Raw genomic sequence first — 18,185 nt, 5'->3', positions numbered from 1 at the left:
CATGCATTTAAGGAAATAACTGTCTGAGGACCTGGATGTGTGGATGCATTCATCAGACCGGATTCTGAAATCTGTCATAATATATTCAGGAGGCTGCAAAAGTAGGTATACAGTAAGGACTGTACTTGTTTTCATTACTGTATACCTACTTTTGCAGCCCCTGTGTATATGTATATATATATAATCGAAATTTGTGCAGTGTGATGAGCTCTCCCCTGATTACCTTTGGATTGGATGTGACGCTTTGGTCTCAGACTTTGTTTCATGGAGATCAGGGGAATGCTCGTCACACTCCACATGTTTCAAATTACCCGCCGATCACATCACGTGCATTCTGGTTGAATGGTTTGTTTTCGCGGGAACAATCGTCTGGGTGGCAGAGGGACGGTTGCTCTTTGCAGATTATGTGGTTTTACCGTGTGAGACATAATCCGTGGTGATGCTCACCATAACTGTCACACACACACACACACACACACACACACACACACACACACACACACACACACACACACACACACACACACACACACACATATATGTAGTTGCGGAAATGGCCCTTAGTGTGTTATTAAATATAGGATTAGCCCAGATCCCCCATTAAATGCATGTTTAGCCAGGTTGTTCGGTAAATGGACGCAACATGTGTGTCGGGAGGTGTCACAGGCTGTTATTTGTTTGTGCAGTGATGGTGTACCGAGAGGTTCTTCTTCTTCCTACCTCTCTCCGGACAATAGTCCCCGCCCAGCACTGAGAGGGGGAGTGGCCTAGAGAAGGAAGTGAAACTGAAGGGAGGAGCCAGTGGGCTTCGAGGCGAGTGGGAAAAGGAAAGGCAGTGGTGAATCGGCCGTGAGAGAAAACTGGACCTGAGTGCGCCGAGTCTGCCCTCGGCTGGATAAGAAATGACTGGTGGGGGTCGTTATCTGCTGTGTCGGGGCGGCTGTGTCTGTCTGCGATCTGCTTCGTGAAGGAGGCAGGAGAAACGACTAGAGGCTGCCTGCACGTCGAGTCGGCGATCAACTTTATTGAGAAGGTCCTCGACACGTTTGTCGATCCGCCTGCCGGAATCCAACACCTCGATTTAGCCTGGTCTGGTGAATAGGCCAGGCCTGGACTTGTATACTGGACCTTGTGCGAAACCAGCTGAAACCCACCATCGATCTGACGGTCTTGTGCCGTCAACCTTACGCAGGGTCAGAACGCGCGGAGGCCGCGTGCATGGGCGGTGCAACAAAAGGAGAACGAGCACCATCTTGCCACACTGCGTGTTTGAGCTTGGGCGCTCGAATCCGTGGACATCAGCTTGTCACGAGCCACATTCGTGCTTTGACACTTTCCTCTCGTCCATGAAACATCACCCAAGTACTCTGTTTCTTGTTTGCATGCTGTCTATGTCTTGTCTGCATGTTGTTTAAGGCTTATCTCGTTAGGGTCCCCTTCGAAACCCATAATCCGTTGCTCCCTAGTTAAGAACGGGTTATAGATTAATTACAACATTGTCGTGAATGCGTTGCTTGTGTCGTGTTCCCCGATGTCCCCAATAAATCTGGCTGATTCGTATTAAGTTGCCGCTCTGAATTAATTTGTGCCGCACCGAGGAATGATCCGCTCGATTTGGATATAAAAACGAAAATTGTTACAGACTGGTAGACTCCGCTCGGTCTCTGACAAAACCAGTCTGTAACCGGGGTCTATTCCCCCAGCTGGCAAGGTACAGGTGTATTTTGGTATCGTGATTCGAGACGCGTAACCCGAGAATTGTGCCGAACCAGCCGGCGTTATAACCCCGGAGACGGCGGTGGTTAGGGTGGCGCCGAATCTGTAACATTTGGCTGTCGAGAGTAGGGTGAGACAACCCAAAATGGTTATGGACAGTGATTGATGTGCTCGTCAGAATTCCCCCCACCGCAGTATCTGTAACAATATATATATATATATATATATATATATATATATATATATATATATATATATATATATATATATATATATATATATATATATATATATATATATATATATATATATATATATATATAGATATATACCATCATACCAGCTGCAAAATATATATTGTTGTTTTACAGTGATGCACTAGATTTGAACTTTGGCCTTTGCATTTTGCGCATGAGAGATGGGCTTGACCAGTCTGACCTGATGGGGGATCTTGGTGAGTACAAGGGTGCTTTTGTTCAAAATAGTTCCTTTTCATTATTTTATGAGATACAATCAAAATGTTCTTGAAATGATGTTGTTTTGATACCACTTAGTTCAGTCGGCACACTTACCATCGAGTTCAATTCCCGACCTGACCATTGTCAGATTGGTGCTTGGTTTTCAGGGAATACTTTGCATCCATCACAAAGTACATCGTCTCTTGCAGGGATGTTAAGCTGGGTGTCCCATCTGCTAGCATTAGTTCATAGACGTTAAAGATGCCATGGTATCTTTCGGGAAGAGTGAGTGAGTTATTGCAATCACAAATTGAACTGGAAAGAGCAATCGGAGATTGCAGACGCTCACCAGGACTTGTTTTGCATGATGTATTTTTTTGTAGCAAATAAATGAAGGATGTATGTACTAAATGAAAGATCATGGATTGCAAATGAAAGGTTTAAATGGTCTATAGTTGTAATCGTGTAAAGGTCAAAAGTCTGAAAAGTTGTAAAGGTCAAATGGTCTGAAGGTCAAAAAGTGTAAAGGTCGGAAGGTGTAAAGGTCTGAAGGGTCAAACTGGTGTAAAGGGTCTTAAATCGTCTAAAGGGGGTCTAAAGGATATTAAAAGGTGTGAAGGCCTAAAGGTCTAAAAGGATCTAAAGGGTAGAAAGGAGTCTCGGGGTCCCAGGGGTTCTAAACGGTCTAACGGGGTATATCAGGTCTTATGGTTCTAAAGAGTGTAACGGGATCTATAGAGTTTACAGTGTTAAGGGTCTTGGGGTTCTAATGGGTTTTAGGGGTCATGGGATTCGAAAGTGTCTTATGATTCGTGAGGGTATTAGGGTTCTCAAGGGTCAGGGGTCCTCATGGGTCTTCGGGGTCTAAAGAGTCTTAGAGGTCTTGAGGGTCTTTGGGTTCTCAAGGATCTTCAGGGTCGAAAGGATTCTAATGGGCCTTAGGGTTCTTAAGGTAGAAAAGGGTCAAATGTAATTAATACACCTACTCACGTTATGTGCAGACGAACAGACAAATTGACCCAAATGCAATATCCTCTCCTCTGGCGAGGGTAAAAATTGCAGTCCAAAGGGTGAGCTGCCATAATGATTAAAAAAAAAAAATCTTTCATTGGTTTATAAAATGCAGCTTTCACTGGTCGTATGTTATTGCTAATAATTATTGTAGTCCTACATAAGTTTGTTTCGTGATCTACCAATAATTTATTTTTGATAGATTACCTGAACAAATCACATTCCTGCCACCTTCAGCTGAACATCAGTCTTTGCCAGCTATTTCTTGAAAGATTTCCATGGACTCATCAGATCTGGCCAACTATTGCAATAATATGTGTCGTTAACGAAGTAATAGTCGTTACACCACTTACTGATTAGTAGCAGTCCTCCTCAAACTACTTTCCTCCTGAATGGATACATTTATCGCAGCATTATGCTGTAATGTCCAAAATATTATTGGGTAGGCTTTGTCCATCCCTTTTGGACTCCGAGTATAACAGTTAAGATTCATGAGGTAATATTGTTAGCACATCATGAAAAGATTTTCAGTTTGGGGAATAGGATGGTGTCTCACTTTCAAAGATATAAGTTCAGGCTGGTGTCCATAAGTCAATCCAACGCTGTAAGACAAAACAAAATGTGGAGAATTGGCCAAACTTTTACACCACAATGATTCATTTGCATGAAACGCTTTGCATTTCAAAGGGAAAATGTTTGCTCTTTCAGCTGTAATCAGTTTGAATGTAATGCACAGAAGGCACTGTTTGCATGCTGCCATGGAGAGACCATTGCCCACAGGACTGCGGATCCTCAAAAGGGGGCATTATGGTGCAGGATCACACAATAGTGCATGAAATTGCGAGTATCTGTTTAGAATCAACAAAACGCGAACCAAAATCCAATAACCGTATGCATTCTGATTGGCTGACAAATTATTACAAACGGGAGCATTATTATTACAAATCTTTTTTTTATTACAAATGACATACGATATTTCCATATTACCTTGTCATGGAGATATGAAATATTGTCTATGCCAAATCGGGTCAGCAATTGGTTGTGTATGTTTGGTGTTTAGCCTACATCTTGACCGATGACATGATGCTGGGAACGCAAGTTCAAATTTCATATACTCTATATATTATAGTCCATTGTCCACTAATGTCTTTGTAATCAATGTGAAAGTACACTGACGTTTCTTAATGTCTTTTTTACACTGACGTTTTAACGAGCTTAAGATAATTGTTAAAGGTTATGGAGAGCCAATTTCAATCCCATCATTAAAGTAGAATAGCACTCGGTAGAGCGCATACCTCCGCTAGGCTGAACAGTTGACCTTTTGGATCCTACTGATTGGCCAGATCTGAATCCAGACCTAAACTGAAATCGAATTGGCTTGTTCTTCTCACCTAATCAACTTATCCACTTAGTTTTATCATAACTCGTCCACAACTTTTTGAGATATCGTGCTGTATACCATTTTTCTCTCAATGGTGAAGAATCGCTTAAAAATCTTTTAAATTATTGTATCTGGATTCGGATCTGGAGCTTCAGCAAAATGTAATAAATTCTTCCTTGTCACACACCCAAACCCATTCACCAAATTTTGTTTGATTCCATCCACTACTTTTTGAGATATCTTGTTCACAGACAAACAGACAGGGGTAAAAACACAACCTCCATCCACCTTCGGTGATGGAGGTAATAACTCTTTGGACACGATCTTGACATTTCCGAATATGATAGATTTAATTAAATTTTCACTTCCTTTTAATGAAGCATACCATTTTGGTAAGGAACAGTATGTAGCCAATTCATTTTGAGGGCCCTGTGTGAAGGTTTAGCATGAGGTCACACCGGGAACCTCCAACATGCCAAGTTGTAATGATAAAAGAACGGTTTCTTTCTGATGATGAGTATTTGTTTGAAAGACGTTGATTCATTTCTCAATGTCAAATCGATGTCTCTGTATTACTTGCTGAGCTCAGTGAGACTGCATTTAGTATGGCATCACAGTGTACATCTCCGAATCTTCTTCAGCACATACCAACTCCAATTGGCAAATATGCAAATGATGTTTTTATCATCAAATCAAAATGAATACATGTTATCAAGAAACAAAGCAAATTCATCAAATATGTCTTTGTCTGCTGAGAAATAATCCAGCTTTATAGTACATTGTAATCTAGACTGCCGATAAAATTAATTATTGGTAGTTTACGTAAACATTTTTATCCAAGAACCAGTGACAATTGCGTTTTATAAACCAATGTATGATATTATGAAATAATCAATATGGGGACCTACCTGTTGTACCTCTTTTGTTTTTTTTAAACTATGAAGTCGAGGTCTTTCAGAAAAGATTTGCAGGAATCATGAATATACAATACCATAAAGTGGGAGATGTCGTGAGATTGCGGCAAGCTGCAACATTTAAGCATTGAAGGGAGCAACATGATTTTACTGACACAAGCAGGCAATTCCACAGGTGGGAAGAGAAAAAGACAAAGGAATGCAGGTAAGCAAGGAGCCTGGCTTTGAAAAGTTGACAGAACAGGGATTTCTGGCTGCACATACATGTTTATCCTGATACAGCTGTGGAGGGGTAGATGGCTGAAATGGTAGGGGAAGGAAGACCAGATGACAGCCTCGGTGGTGTAATAGTTAGAGTGTCCACTCCGAGTCTGGGAGATCAGCGGTTCGAACTCTGGCTGAGTCATACCAAGCACTTTAAAAATAGTACTTGCTGTTTCCTAGCTTTATGCTCAGCATTAAACAAGGATATGAGCTCGGACAAACAAGCATGGGATGGCAACCATTGTGTAGGCTTGATAGGACTAATGGCCTCCTCCTGTGTTGTAGTTGCTTGTGGAGGAACTCATAATATCAGAACGAAAAACCACCAACCACTCTATGGTGAAAACGCATTCGGCCATGTGTGATAGCCTCTTGATGGTGCATGTTCAGATTCTTGCCCTCCACGAATGTAAGGTGGAATGCAGACATGCTATTCTGTAAGTGAGAACAATTGTCTATAATTATACATCAGACAAATGCTTTATTGGCCATGATAAGTTATGCATAACCAAGGAAGGACTTTGCTCAGTACAGACTGTCCAGTTGGCCCCTGGCTTAAATAGCAAGCTGTAAGATGTTGTCTCCTTAGGACAGGGGTTATGGCTGACATTGGTTATGAATCATGGAGCCCTGGCTAAATTTCAAATTGCTGGCAAAATCGGCCCCAGTTGAACATCAGGCAGCGTGCCCATTCGGTTTGTGAAGACTTGAGCCAACCTTCTCCTTTGGCTGACCCCACAGGAGATAGGATTCATTGGAGCTGTTAAAGAAAGAGAACAAGGTCCAGCATGCTGTCTTTGGGCATGCCAGTCTCAATAGGAAATAGCAGTTAGTGAGCGATCAAGAGCGAAATGTTGTTTGTGTATGTGGAGGTGTAGTCAGCTATCCAGACATGAAAACAATTTTGAATTCCAAGGGCCATGTGAAAACAAGAGCCTAACAATCAGGGCCATCTGCAATCCTGCATTAAAGGCATACTTCAAGAGCCCTGACATCCTGTTTGATTTGTTCTCAATTAAAAAAACATAATTGGAAAAGAATGTCCAGAGTTGAGTGTAAACAAAACTGGCGATCAGTGATTCGACCATCGGAGAAAAATAATGACATGTCAGCAGAAATTATGGAATGCATTGCTTTGCTGATTATTACTACAGAAAGCAGGCTGGCCTGTCTATAATCAAATGTATGTGTTTGCGCCGTTCTTGTGGATGTGGGTGATGTTTGCCACCTTTCAATGAGATGGGAGGTAGCGCAAGGTGAGCGACATGCTGAAAAAGGACAGACAGCTAAGGGAACATGTTTTGAGAAAGCAGGCATTGATATGATCATCTCTTGTAGCTGAGTGGATGTCCCAGCCAGCCAGAAATTTATCGACCTCTGACGCAACACCCAACGCATCCAAATGGCAGCAGGCAAGAGAGGACAAGGAAGAAAGGGGGCAGATGTGTTGGCAACTTTTGCTTTGTGAGCAAATACGAGTTCATTCAAACATTCTGCCTTATCACATGCAGAGTCTGTCGTGGAGCCTTCTGCGAAGTGGATGCGTGTATAAACACTAAAGACGGACTTAAGCAACAGCCAGTAGGTTTTCTTCTGGTGGCTTAATCCCAGATGCAGGTTGAATTCAAACAACGCATTGGCACTTAATCTCATTGACCAAAAATGGATGTGCCAATGCAACCTGTGTCCCAATGACCACAGTTTCCCTTGTGCATTTCTCGCCATTTATGCATTACTAGTAGTAATGCCCGGCGTTGCTCGGGCTAGCAATAAAGCCTGGCGTTGCCCGGGCTTTCTTGCAAATTTGCTGAATTGCTGTTAGCGGTTAGGGGTTAGCGGTTAGGGTTAGGGTTAGCGGTTAGGGTTAGCTGTTAGGGTTAGGGTTAGCTGTTAGGGTTAGGGTTAGCTGTTAGGGTTAGTGTTAGGGTAGCTAACACTAACCCAAACCCTAACCCTAACCCTAACAGTTTGGCGTAGCGGAGGTAAACAGCGCCCGGGGCAAAGTGGAAATTTGCATCCCCCGTAGGACTTAAACTTGAGTGGATTTGAATGGAAAATCCCATAAGGGATATCGATTTATCGATTTTTTTCGAATATCGGAAGTGTTATGGAAAAAATTTATAGCCAATGACCTAAGTTGGACCAAAAGCCATAATCGTACCGAATTTGAATGGAATCCGTTGGAGTTTGTGAAAATGCATCAAAACGAATTTTGAGGGGCCTCTTAAGGAAGACAATAATATCATTAGTATATGTGCCAAATCTTGTTTCATTTCATGCAGTAACAAAAATCTGATGGTGGAACAAAAAAAGGGGCGTGCCGAAATATTAATATAGATTAAGTGTTTGCATGTCTTTCATAATAACCTTCATGGAGCGTGAATGTTGGGCTGCTTTGTACCCACAGGTCAAACTGCATGAGGGCATTTGTAGTATAGTTTCTTCTTGGGCTTTACTCATGACATATAAATAAATGTACGTTGCAGGTAACGGACTTTCAGACAGTGAAAACTGCAAGAAGAAGAAGAATAAGAAGAAGAAGAACGTACATGCACAGGGCACACGTACGTATTACTCTGTTGTTTATTTCACGAGTCATTGACTTCCCAAAATCATCAATTCCATCTCTTTACATTGTTCAATTCTGAGTGGAAGAGGTGACCTTCCTTTCCATTGTTCTGGCTTTGTGTTTCACCCACTGCACACTAAATGACAGTTCAATACAAAATATCTCAGTGCTGTTTCCTATTCGTTATGCACTGCACGATACTTACATATCCACGAATCATGAGCCCACATCACCATGTAACGCGGTATGGTGTGATGTTTTTTCTGTTGTCAAATCTGCAGGGTTCATGGCCAGCAACCCAGCAACCGATGTCTTCCTGGGCAAGAAACATAACAAAACAATCGACATATACTGGCTCTTTGATGATGGTGGTATGCAGTTTCAATGTACAGTGTTAGGATTTTTCAGATTCACCTTATCATGCAAAACATGCTTTGAACTAATGGAATTCTTGCCTATCTACATATTATATTTGCATATATAGATAGATGGGAAGAGGGGCTGCAGGAATTGGGGGGGGGGGTAAGAGAAGAAAAAGGGGGTAACGGGTGTGGTGGGAAGAAAGGGAGAGTAAGAGAGGTAAATAATATGGGAGAGAAAAATGAAAGAAGACTGGGTGAGGAGGAGGTGGCTAAGGAAAGGGAAGGATGGTCAATATTTGGAGAAAAGGGCAGGAGAGTCAACAATTGCACAATTTTGTGAATGTAGTCATGAGTTGGACCTTTTTGGGGTTTTATTATGTAACTGAAATGAATGCTATTGCCAAGTTATGATTAAATGATAGAAATTGTTTCAAAGCTTATGCAGTATAATTTATTTCTGGCAATCCTCGACTGATTCTGCAACTGGACTGGATGACATGAGCTCACGTGTCCATTAAACACCTGCTCTACTACTATTGCATATCCTCTTTCTGCCCTTTTCACCCTGTCATTTACCACAGGTCATCTTCCATCTGCTTGGAAATCAGCCAACATCGCTGCACTACATAAAAAGGTGTAAAAATGGATTCCTTTGACTGTACATACCAATTAGCTTACTTCCGACATCAGCAAGGTCATGGAATCCATCATCGCAGTTGACGTGAAATCATTCCTTTTCTCCAACAGCTTCATTTCAGATCATCAATTCGGATTCAGACCTGGTCACTCTACATTGGACATGCTGCTTCTTATCTTCCAACAATGGATGGAGGCATGAAATCAGGGCCGTCTCTGTAAATATCTCGAGCTTTTGATACAGTCTGGCATCCCACCTTGCTCTCAAAACTGTCTGCCGATGGAATCCAAGGCCAATTCCATTCTTGGATTACTGACTTCCTCCACCCTCATAGACAATGCATGGCTCTCAACGGAACCCTTTCTTCTCCTCTCCCTGTCAAGGCTGGAGTACCCCAAAACAGTGTTCTAAGCCCAATGTTATTCCTAATCTTCATCAATGATCTCACTGACTGACTGAAAGATCCTCTCCATCACTTTGCTGATGACTCCACTCACTGCCAGGACATCTCTCATCCTTCTGACAAACAAGCAGCATCCTCTCCCCATACAATGCCCAAATCACAAACTGGTCAAAACTTGAAATATGCCTTTCGGTCTTGAGAAATCCCACACACTCACTCTCTCTCTCTCCGAAAGGGCCATACTGCAAACCCTCCCATCTATTTTATCAACAACCCTCTCGAAGAAGTTCAGTCTCTCAAACTCTTAGGTCACACTCTCAGCTATGATCTCTCTTGGGCAAACCACGTTCCAAAGTTGGCCTCGAAAGCCAAATGCCGACTGGGCATCCTCTGTCGTGCAAAGTCCTTCCTTGGCACACCTGAGCTCCTATCCACCTATGAGGCTTTCATCTACAGCTTGATGGAATACTTGATGGAATCCCTCTGGGCTGGCTCCCCTGCCTCACATTTTGCTCACATTGATGCCATGGAAACAAAGATCTTCATTATCATTGGAATCTCCCATGATGAAGCTGAGTCTATGAGCCAATAACTTCATCATCGCTGACAGGTTGGTGGGCTATCTGTTTTGTTCCGCCTCATTTCTAGTCTTGCACCCTCTGCCTTCTCTGTGCTTTGTCCCCATGAGGTATCTGCAGGATGCACACAGTCCACCAGCAACCCCCCTCCGAGTGAAACTGCCTATATCCAGAACCACTGTTCACCTCCACTCATTTATTCCTCTTTTTCCCACCTGCGGAAGCACCTTCCATGTCATTTTTCTTCAATGTCATTCTTCCCTCCAGGTCTTCAAAACAGCTGTTCACCACCATCTGAAGTCATCCCCCATCCAAAACCATGATATTTTCTACACCCGCTAAACCACCCCCCACCCCTCACAAAATTTTGCTTATTTATCTGTCTTGTCCACCCCTTGTGTTCTCCCTTACCCCTAGTTGTTACCTGCATCCCTTGTTTGTCCGTCTCCATCTTTCTCCCTCCACATGCTGTTGGCGTTTCCCCTTTGTTATACTTTGTTCTGATCTGTTCTGTGTCCTAGCTCTTCCATGAGCCTTGACCCTGTGTGTATATATATATATATATATGTATATATATATATATATATATTAAAGTAATAATAAAATGCAAATGGTGGGGCACAATAAACAATGCCAAGTTTACATAGACCATCATTTTATTTCGAACAATTTTGCATAAATTTTCAAGATATACTGAAATTTCAATAACCCATATAAAGTCGATATTGTTGTGGTTTATGTTCAAAGAACCATCAGTTGGCAACCATTGGTCTCTAAAGTCATCCACTGACAGCACCAAATGTCAATCCAGGTCTTTCTTTGGAAAATTAAAACTACTTTGTCTGTAGCTCAATGGAGTGCTGCTCTCTGCTATGACCTGGCACCCCAGTATCACATCTGCCTTTTCTGGATTCTGTGGAATCTTACGTTCTCAAAATATTTGGAATCTCCTGTGATGAAGTCGAAGCACAAGTCTTGCTCTTCTCGAGAAAAGAAAAACTGTCCGACTGCATTTCGACACATACGCAAAAAGTCTGGTGGTGAAATTCCCAATTGTCGCCTGAAGAATTGTTCGTGAAATCGTCGTGAATCAATCCCATCACTTCCAATTCAGAGAATTAATATCAGTGTCTCAGGAATGAGGTTTACTCTGACGTAGCCCCAAACAAAGTACTTGAGGAGCTAAAGATTTGATCTCCGACAGATCTAGATTTCTTTGGCCTTACAAGTCTGATGATCTGAGGAAATGAGACAATTGGGAAAGTGATCCTGTGACACCATCTTGGTGGAACCTAGAACCATGTCCCTTGCGCAATACACAGACAGCATCACAATGTGTGTTTGGTGTATGGGCGTACCTGCCTGAAATGACCGCAAAAGCTTTCTCCAGATTCAGGATCCTCAAACATTATAAAGTAATTAGTCCTGAAGTCACACCGTGCTGTTTGGAGAGTGTAAAGGCAATTGGACAAAATCAACAGGGTTGTCCAATCTCCCAGAACAGCAATTTTCTTTGTTGACCATCTCGTATGGAGGTACACGTGGCACTCGTCATTGAAAATATTTTCATTCATGTTGATATCGGGGTCACACGTGTGACCGATTTGAATTTTGTAATGCTGTGGTAATTTAATTTCGTAAGCAAATGCCTTGATATTGCGAGATAAATGTTTTCGTTTTTAAAAATACAATTAACTTCACAGTTACATTTCTACCACCTAAGTAAGATTCTTCAAGGCATTTCAAACAAGTCAAATGTTTGTGGCCAAACTTATCGAATTATCTTTAGACTATAGTTAATGTCCTTTATAAGACAAAAATTTCAAGGCTGCAAATAACATCATCGGCTCATCGGTGTGCATACCTTTTAGACTATCCTGCCTGCCTTGCATACTTTCAGAATAGACAAGTAAGTTGGCCATTATTATTCTGCAGGATTTGTGTCGGCTATCAATAATGATCGATGTTCATTCAGAAAGAGATGACTCGGTTTCCTCATTGTAGGTCTCACACTGCTCATCCCATACCTGCTGACAAGGAAGAAATGCTGGAGAAACTGCAAAGTGCGTGTGTTCATTGGTGGACATGATGATGTATCGGACAATCAAGGGAATGCGTAAGTAAACAAAGTGGGAGGTGTTGCTCCTTGTGCGCAATATTTATCCATAATTATAAAGAAAATTAATGTTAAATCTTGTCTACTTCTGCTTTCAAACATGTCTTCCTAAGAGTAAAATACAATTTTAACATGATGATAGATCTTAAAATAACCTTGTTTTTAAAGGCGCATTGAAACGGGTCTGTTTAAATTGGTCACTGTCTGCAGAATAGGTTCTCTTCTGCAAAAATTTCGTTTGGGATTTACAGACATTCACGTTCTTCCAGACTACAGTCAACCACCACAACCACAAAAGTAAGGCTTTCCGTTTACATGCCACTATTTATTCATTCACTATTTCCTAAATGGATATTGTTATCAAGAGAAGTGTGATCATCCTCTTGGTTGAAGGCTCACAACTGCCTATTTCTATTGGGGCTATATCTATATCGCATGTCCATAAAAGAATGGTTGAAGGTAGTGGGGTGTGTTAAATTTTGAACAATAATTTTGTGTCTATGAATGCATGAGGGAATCTTTTTCTTCTTTAATGGCCACAATTATTGACATGTTCTTGTGGGCTGGGCGGAGCAAGTTTTTGGCTCGTGTCTTTCACGAACCGGCTAGCCAGGCCTGACACTCAACGAAGTCGTTGGGGCAGGAATTCGTCATTTGTTCAGGGTGCCGGCGATAGCTCGGCTACTCTTCTCTAAAGACACTGTGGGATCTTTAAAGTCCACGAACTAATGCGGCAGATGGAAAGCCCCGTTTAACATCCATCCAAGGGACGGCACATGCATTGATGAATCACCCTGCCTGTGAAACACTGGGTTTACAGTTTAACTTGTGGACAGATTCGGCCGAAATTTGGGGGACAGTTTGGGCCTGTGACAATGACTAATTGATTCCGTTTTGCTGAAGATCCGAATCCGGATCCAATATATTTTTAAGTGATTCTTCACCATTGAGAGATTTGGCCAAAAACGATACGGAGCATGATATCTCAAAATTTTACAGACGGATTCAGACGAAATTTGTTGGACGGTTTGGGTTTGTGACAAGGACTAATTGATTAGATTTTGATGAAGATCTGGATTGGGATCTGACAATTTTCAAAGTGATTCTTCACCATTGAGTGATGGGATCAGAGACGATATATGGCACGATATTTCAAAAAGTTGTGGATGAGTTGGTTAGGTGACAAGAACAAGCCGATTCGATTTTGATTTAGGTCCAGAATTGATGCAGATCTGGCCTGTCAGTGGGCGAAAACATAAACTGTTCAGACTGCGCTCCACCGAGTGCCGTTTACTCTGAAATTTACTCTGAAATTGTGGCCCCTGGTCTTGTCGGTGTCCATTCTGCTGAAAAACTTCGTCGTCGCTTTGTTTTCCTGACCCAGTTTTGAGTACACTTTTCAGGTGATATTTTAAAATGACATTTTCAACAAGCTGGGACAAGGTTGTGATGATTCATGTTAAAAGTCTAGGTTCTCATCACCGATGTCATCGTCGTAATCCATGCTTGAAATGTTTTCAGTCATGGATGATTCTCTGCCTTGTGTCTGCAGTGTGAAATATTTTGAAGATTTGATCTCAGAATTCCAACTTGGTGACGGCACTCAGACCATAGACTTTGTGGATGAGTCCTGGAACCATCTTCATTGGAAGATTTCTGACAAAGAACTCGAAACCCATCGGGCCAAGGTGATGGTTGAAATACAGGGAGCACACGCTCTTGATATATAATGTAGTATCTGATGAGTATTGAGCATTGTGAGCTTCATATAAACGTCACGACAGATGTCCACATAAATTTGCATTCATTCCTCACACTGCTGTCATATTACCTTCCAGATCATGCGCCAGGTGCGGTTGAATGAGATCATGCATGAATTATCAGCAGATGCAGCGCTGATTGTCATGTAAGGACGTAAGACCTGTCATCACGGATGTATAAAGTAGCGAACGTTGTGTCAAATGAAACCATTACTTAAGGTTATTATTCATAACTATCACAACCATGCAACTATCAAATACATGAATTAATATTACATTTAGTTAGTCATCTGAGAGTTCTGACAAGATGGTGCAGAGGTAAAATTTTGAGTTCCTTTACAAGAAACTTAAGTGCAAGTGGAGACCGTTAGGCCCATCAAGGCTGAGCAATGGTTGCCGACCTAAGGTTGTTTGTCCGTGCTCTCCCCTTTTTAAATGCTAGGCGTCATGTAAGGAAGAAGGATGTCCCATTTTTAAAGACTTTGGTACGACGAGCTGGGATTCGAACCACCGACCTTCTAGACTCAAACACTGAGCGTCAACCATTAGGCCACTGAGTCTGGTGAAGACACCATTTCGCCGGCTGTCCCATCTGCGAGCAATAGTATGTGGACGCTGGATCCCAAGGTGTCTCGGGAAGAGTCGGCTAGTTATCGCTAGTACACTGACTACATAACCGACTCCTAACCGACAGGGGCCACTCCATCAGCTGCACAACCATGCTCCCAGTCGTGATACAAACGCGCAGTCATATATGCTGCACACAAGAGGTTATCACAGAAATTACATGCACTTTCCAAATTTGTCTATTGATATCGCTAGTTTATCAGTCTATTGAGAGTGACATAAAAGCCATAAGTGAGTCATAGAAAGATATTATATCCATAAAATTACACTCTAAGGGCTATCTATTTGTTCTCTGAGCAAATATAGCAATACGAGTATCTTTTGACCCCATTCTCCAACTTCATGTACACTTTCCTCCCTTCACTTTTTTCTGCTGATCCCAACCTATCTTGTCATCCTCTACCAACTCCTTCCACACCCATGTGCAGTGTGCATATTTAATAAATCGATTGCTTTTAATACTGTATTTGCCTAATCATAACATTCATTTGGTTTGACATGTTTCATTCAGAGAGGTAATTGATAACAAATATCGACATCCTTGCACCAGCGTGGGGCTGGACAATTCAAAAACCTCGACGATCATGATGTACAAGTACTCACAATATTCCAAGACACAAATAGTATAATGAAGCATATATGCAAATAGAAATAACGTATATGCTATATATATTTTTACTGATTATATATATATATATATATATATATATATATATATATATATATATATATATATATATATATATATATATATATATATATGATACCTGTGGGCTGGCAGGATGATTTAGAGGTTATGCACACTCACCTCAAAGCTATCTAGCTTGAGTTCCAATCTCGGCCCAGCTATAAAATGTCATCTAGATGTTTCACAAGTGTTTCATCAATGGGTGTGCCGACCCTTGGATTGACATTAAATGGGATTCCCATCTGCCGGCAATCGTTGGTGGATGTTAGAGTTCCCACGGTGTCCTTCATGAAGAGTAGGCAAGCTATCGCCGGCACTCTGGAACAAATTCCAAATTCCTGACCAAACAAACAGAGGTCATTGCATCAGCAGTAGAGGAGGAGGAGATTGGGACCATACTCTGTACAGAGCGTTGGTGCTGCTTAAGCAGTCTCCTTGGCTATTGGGCACAATCCTGGATGGGTCGCCACTCCGACACAGTATACTAGCATGCTGGCACTCATTTTGCCGACCTCAGAAGGATGACAGGTCGAGTTAACCCCACCTGGTATTAATTCAACAGCTGAGCAGGATTTGAACTCAGGACACTAGGATCCAAAGCCCACCACCCTAACCATTAAGTCAACACCAAGGCATATCAGCAGTACAGCTGCACCCTCAACTAATGATGCTTACTCGCAGCATGACTGTAGTGTACAGATAGAGTCGTTGATGCAAGCAACACAACCCTGCTCAAAAGCCACTTATAGAACATTCATGAAACTCAGAAACCAAAACATTGCTCAAGCTTCAGAGTGACAATGGGGCAATAAGTAAAAAAAAACAAACCTGCATACAGTTGCTTTAAACATATCTAGGTGTTGAGGGAAGTGGGTGTTAAGGTGAAGGTGTAAAGAGGGCTGTGGGACAATGGGTGTGGATGAAGGCTTTGAGGGTAATGTGTAAAGGGGTAGAGGGGAATGGGAGAAGGGTTGCTGAGTAAATAGATAAGGGGCAGGTATGCAGGCGTTAGCTGCAATGGGCCATCTCGTAAAATGCATAAAAGCAACAATGGGCAATCTCGTAAAAATAACAGTTTTACCAGCCAAGACATTTTACCTTGATGTTCATCCATGTTCTTGTAATTATGCTCCATGCTCAAACAAACGTTGAAAGGAGAATAATAAAGTCTCTGTTTCAAGAGTAATACAAAAACAAATCACTTTTACATTTTTTTGCCAAACTCTTTTACAGAAACTGTATTTAGTGCAAAATGGCACTCAGTAAAAGACACTGAAGTACAGCACAACTTGAGTACAATGTGGAGTTAACTGGTAGAAAGGCAATTACATTGGAACCAAAGAACATCCTCTTGGCCTCTTGCCATCTTGTACTGAATTTACATTTGGCATTGCACGTAAACAGCACATCACAGGCAACAGGTGCAAGCGTGACCAGCGCCTCACACATCACACGTGACAGGTGCAAGCGTGACCAGCGCCTCGCATATAATAGGCACATTAAACATGACAGGTGCATTGAACGCGATGGTGGCGTCACGTGGCAAGCATTAAAATGACCAAAAATACAATATCAGAATTTGTGGTGTACTATACGGATCATCGTGTGTGCTCTCTGCAGGAGCCTGCCCCTTCCGCGGCGTGTTGCCTGCCCCAGCAGCCTGTACATGGCCCTGCTCGATACGCTTTCGAGAGACCTGCAGCCACCTGTGCTTCTTATGAGAGGAAACCAAGAGAACGTACTCACGTTTTACTGTCAATGAGCTATGCCTACTCTAATGCTGAGCAAAAAGCAAACTGATGGAGCCATACTGTTCAGTTAGGGGTTTGTGTTTCCAATTCTTTCGCATTTACAAGGGGGTAGAGTGTTTAAACTTGCACAAATGTGCTATGTGATTATAAAACCAGTAATTGTTGTGAGTAAAATGAATGTTTCTGCAAAGATTGCAGGGAAAAGGGGCATGTACAATGTCAAAATGAGCCTTAAACAATACCCCTATTGACATGTAGACAAAACGAATTCACATTCCTGATTTCTCTTGAACAGTGGACATATTGATGGTTATTAAACAAGAGAATGAAGAAGTTAATTTTTCAAATAGTACAGTGCTTTGCCATAATATATGTTGTACTCTTAATGTAGATCTGTAAATTGAGAAATTTCCCTTCTTTCATTAAAACAAACATGGTGACAACTTTGTTCTTTTACTCCTTTGAGCTTTAATACATATCCCTGTTTTAAAAACAGCAGAACAGAGACCAAAGGGAATATTCTTATTAATCAAGAACTTGAAGTGGAAACATCTCTAACACATCGACATCCCATATGGGTAACATTATTACACAAACTCCATACAAAAATATCCCATGGGGTAACATTATTACAAAATCTCCAAACAAAACATCCCATCAATTGGGGTAACATTATTAAACCATCTCCCAAACAAAAACATCCTATCGAGGTAATGTTATGACACCATCTTACATCCATAGACATCCCATAGGGTTAACAGTCTTACACCATCTCCCATACACAGAGGCGGATTAAGATTTCAGCCCAAAATGTACAAAAAGTATTTTGGGGCAAATTCCGAAAAAATATATTTTCGCCCAAAAAAAGAGGACTCCATGTTATTTTGCCCCAAAAAGGAGTTATTTCTGCCAAAAAAAAAAGATGACTCCGTGTAATTTTACCCAAAAAA

The 18,185-nt window shown here is 41.6% G+C and overlaps 1 protein-coding gene across 5 annotated transcripts in view; it reads left to right on the top strand.

Moving 5' to 3' along the window:
* Positions 1-17,672, top strand: part of SLC12A3 (solute carrier family 12 member 3) — a 121,169-nt gene extending 103,497 nt beyond the window's left edge. For 4 of the 5 annotated variants that reach the window (XM_085888919.1, XM_085888920.1, XM_085888922.1 and 1 more), the window contains 8 exons: positions 2,088-2,170; positions 8,231-8,308; positions 8,595-8,684; positions 12,298-12,409; positions 12,620-12,706; positions 13,962-14,097; positions 14,248-14,315; positions 17,105-17,672. In XM_085888919.1, coding sequence (XP_085745045.1) covers positions 2,088-2,170; positions 8,231-8,308; positions 8,595-8,684; positions 12,298-12,409; positions 12,620-12,706; positions 13,962-14,097; positions 14,248-14,315; positions 17,105-17,246 — 796 coding nt within the window. In that variant the 3' untranslated portion in view covers positions 17,247-17,672. Of the gene's footprint in view, positions 1-2,087; positions 2,171-8,230; positions 8,309-8,594; positions 8,685-12,297; positions 12,410-12,619; positions 12,707-13,961; positions 14,098-14,247; positions 14,316-17,104 lie in introns of those variants that run through there. The other variant, XR_015060204.1, reaches the window with a different exon arrangement.
* Positions 17,673-18,185: the final 513 nt, after the last annotated feature.

This window comes from Eptatretus burgeri, chromosome 7 (genome assembly GCF_056783735.1).
Source record: "Eptatretus burgeri isolate ZD-2024b chromosome 7, Ebu_testis_v1, whole genome shotgun sequence".
NCBI lineage: Eukaryota > Metazoa > Chordata > Myxini > Myxiniformes > Myxinidae > Eptatretus > Eptatretus burgeri.
This window is presented reverse-complemented; position numbering and strand designations above follow the sequence as displayed.